General features: G+C 48.4%; 1 protein-coding gene across 1 annotated transcript in view; it reads left to right on the forward strand.

The window, feature by feature from the left end:
• The window catches only part of MCM5 (minichromosome maintenance complex component 5), a 9,762-nt gene that overhangs the window by 216 nt on the left and 7,482 nt on the right, over positions 1-2,064 (forward strand). The window contains exons 2-5 of the mRNA XM_010140654.1: positions 7-77; positions 967-1,093; positions 1,205-1,333; positions 1,916-2,064. Of these exons, the coding sequence (XP_010138956.1) occupies positions 7-77; positions 967-1,093; positions 1,205-1,333; positions 1,916-2,064 (476 nt within the window). The remainder of the gene's footprint in view (positions 1-6; positions 78-966; positions 1,094-1,204; positions 1,334-1,915) is intronic.

The following is a 2,064-nucleotide window of genomic DNA, read 5'->3' on the forward strand; positions in this document are numbered from 1 at the left end:
CTGCAGAAGCGGTTCAAGGAGTTTCTGCGGCAGTACCGGGTGGGCACGGACCGGACGGGCTTTACCTTCAAATACAGGTGCTGGTGTGACCCCTTTTCTCCTTCTGTGCCTTCTCTGCCCGTCTTTGCACATCCAGTGTGCTGTTAACCTCCCTCCTGCCATGCACACTCCAGCAGCATATGTCAGCTTTTCTCTTCCCATAGGCTCTGGAGAGCTCTTCGTTGGGATAAGAAATGTTGTTCCCATCTAACCTTGTAGGAAAACAGAGGTCTAGCATTCTCCCAAATTTTCAGGCAGCCAGCCAGTGGCAGAGGTAGCAACAGAGGAATCTGCCCTGCCAGGCTTGCACCTAGTTCTGCAATTCAAGGCCTGTCTTCAAGTTCTAGTGCTTTCTGGTCTGGAGTTTTGTGTGTATCCATTAAAATCAGCACGGCACCATCTATGTGTGCCTTCTGAGGCAGTGAAGGTCTCTTGGCCATCCCTTTGGCTATGCAGCTCGGAGGCACAAGCATGAGAGAACACAGAGATGTGTCATTTAATGGCTGGGACAGTCTTTCATCTCTGAATTTTGTGCACTGTGGCTTTTTGAAGGAGAACATTGCCTGCTATGGTATTGCTGCTTTTTACAAAATTGTGTTTTAGCTATAATAGGTATTATCCTGTGTAGAAGTTTTCTAATTGCCTATTTGGTTGTGTAACTGCAGTAAACAATTACTGCTATACTTTGCATTGTCACTGTAAGCACTGGTGCCTCTGGTCTTATGTCACATTTCAAAGCTGGTTTGGGTGAAAGATTTGCCCTGGTCCACCTGTTCTTCTCTTGGCACTCTCCTGATTTTCCCCATTTGCTTTGCAGACCAAGGACTCCCTGCAGAACCTGCCTTCCCTGCTTTCTGCTTGTCGTAAGGTCATTGTGGGTGACTGGTGCTTCCTGCCCTCAAACCTTTACTGCTTGCTGCCTTCCAGGGATGAGCTTAAACGGCACTATAATCTGAGTCAGTACTGGGTGGAGGTGGAGATGGAGGATTTGGCCAGCTTTGACGAAGATCTCGCTGACTATCTGTACAAGCAACCAGCAGAGCACCTGCAGCTGGTAAGGATGGAGAAGATTGGCAATGTGGAGTGCTGACCTTGTCATATCATGAGAGCAGCCCTGATGATACATTGTAGTATGCACATAACCACCCAGTTGTTTCCTTTGTAGTTGGAAGAAGCAGCAAAAGAAGTCGCAGATGAGGTCACCCGTCCTCGTCCTTCTGGAGAAGAAACTCTCCAAGACATCCAGGTCATGCTAAGATCAGATGCCAATGCAGCCAACATCCGCAGCCTGAAGGTGAGATAAACCCACTGCAGGTCTGAGCAGCAAGTGGAGGGCTTGCTTGTGCCCGGTTGTGATTGCAGGGGAGATCTTGGTACTTGATTACATAGTTCAGGACATGTTAACCTCCCTCCTGCTATGCACACTCCAGCAGCACGTGTCAGCTTTTCTCTTCCCATAGACTGTGGAGAGCTCTTCGTTGGGAGAGGAAATGTTGTTGTTCCCATCCAACCTTGTAGGAAAACGGAGGTCTAGTAACTTACAAGCAGGGATACTCTGCAACTTAAATCTGCTGGCAAAGGACCGTTACTGCTGGTTCCTGCTGCAGGGAAGTTATTGCTGTTAGTCATGATCTGTATGTAATGTTTTGTCCTTTTCTGTTTTGCTTTGAAGTCAGCATGGCTTAAGTCATGCAGCATTCCTCTACTACTGTAGAGCAAAAGAGTGACACTGTGCAGGCTTTTTTGTTCTGGTACCTTAGTCCCATGAATGTGGGAAGTGTAGCTAAGAAAGAACTGTGTTTCTTTAACTTCTTTAGTTTCACATCCAACCTCCAGTGATGGCTTTCTCACCTTCCTTTCACTTTGTCCCTTTCAGTCTGACCAGATGTCCCACCTTGTGAAGATCCCTGGGATCGTAATTGCGGCAACCCCAGTGCGAGCCAAAGCCACCAGAATAGCCATCCAGTGCCGCAGCTGCCGCAACACCATCAACAACATTGCAGTGCGCCCCGGCCTGGAGGGGCA

Source organism: Buceros rhinoceros, unplaced genomic scaffold (genome assembly GCF_000710305.1).
Source record: "Buceros rhinoceros silvestris isolate BGI_N320 unplaced genomic scaffold, ASM71030v1 scaffold13267, whole genome shotgun sequence".
Lineage (NCBI taxonomy): Eukaryota > Metazoa > Chordata > Aves > Bucerotiformes > Bucerotidae > Buceros > Buceros rhinoceros.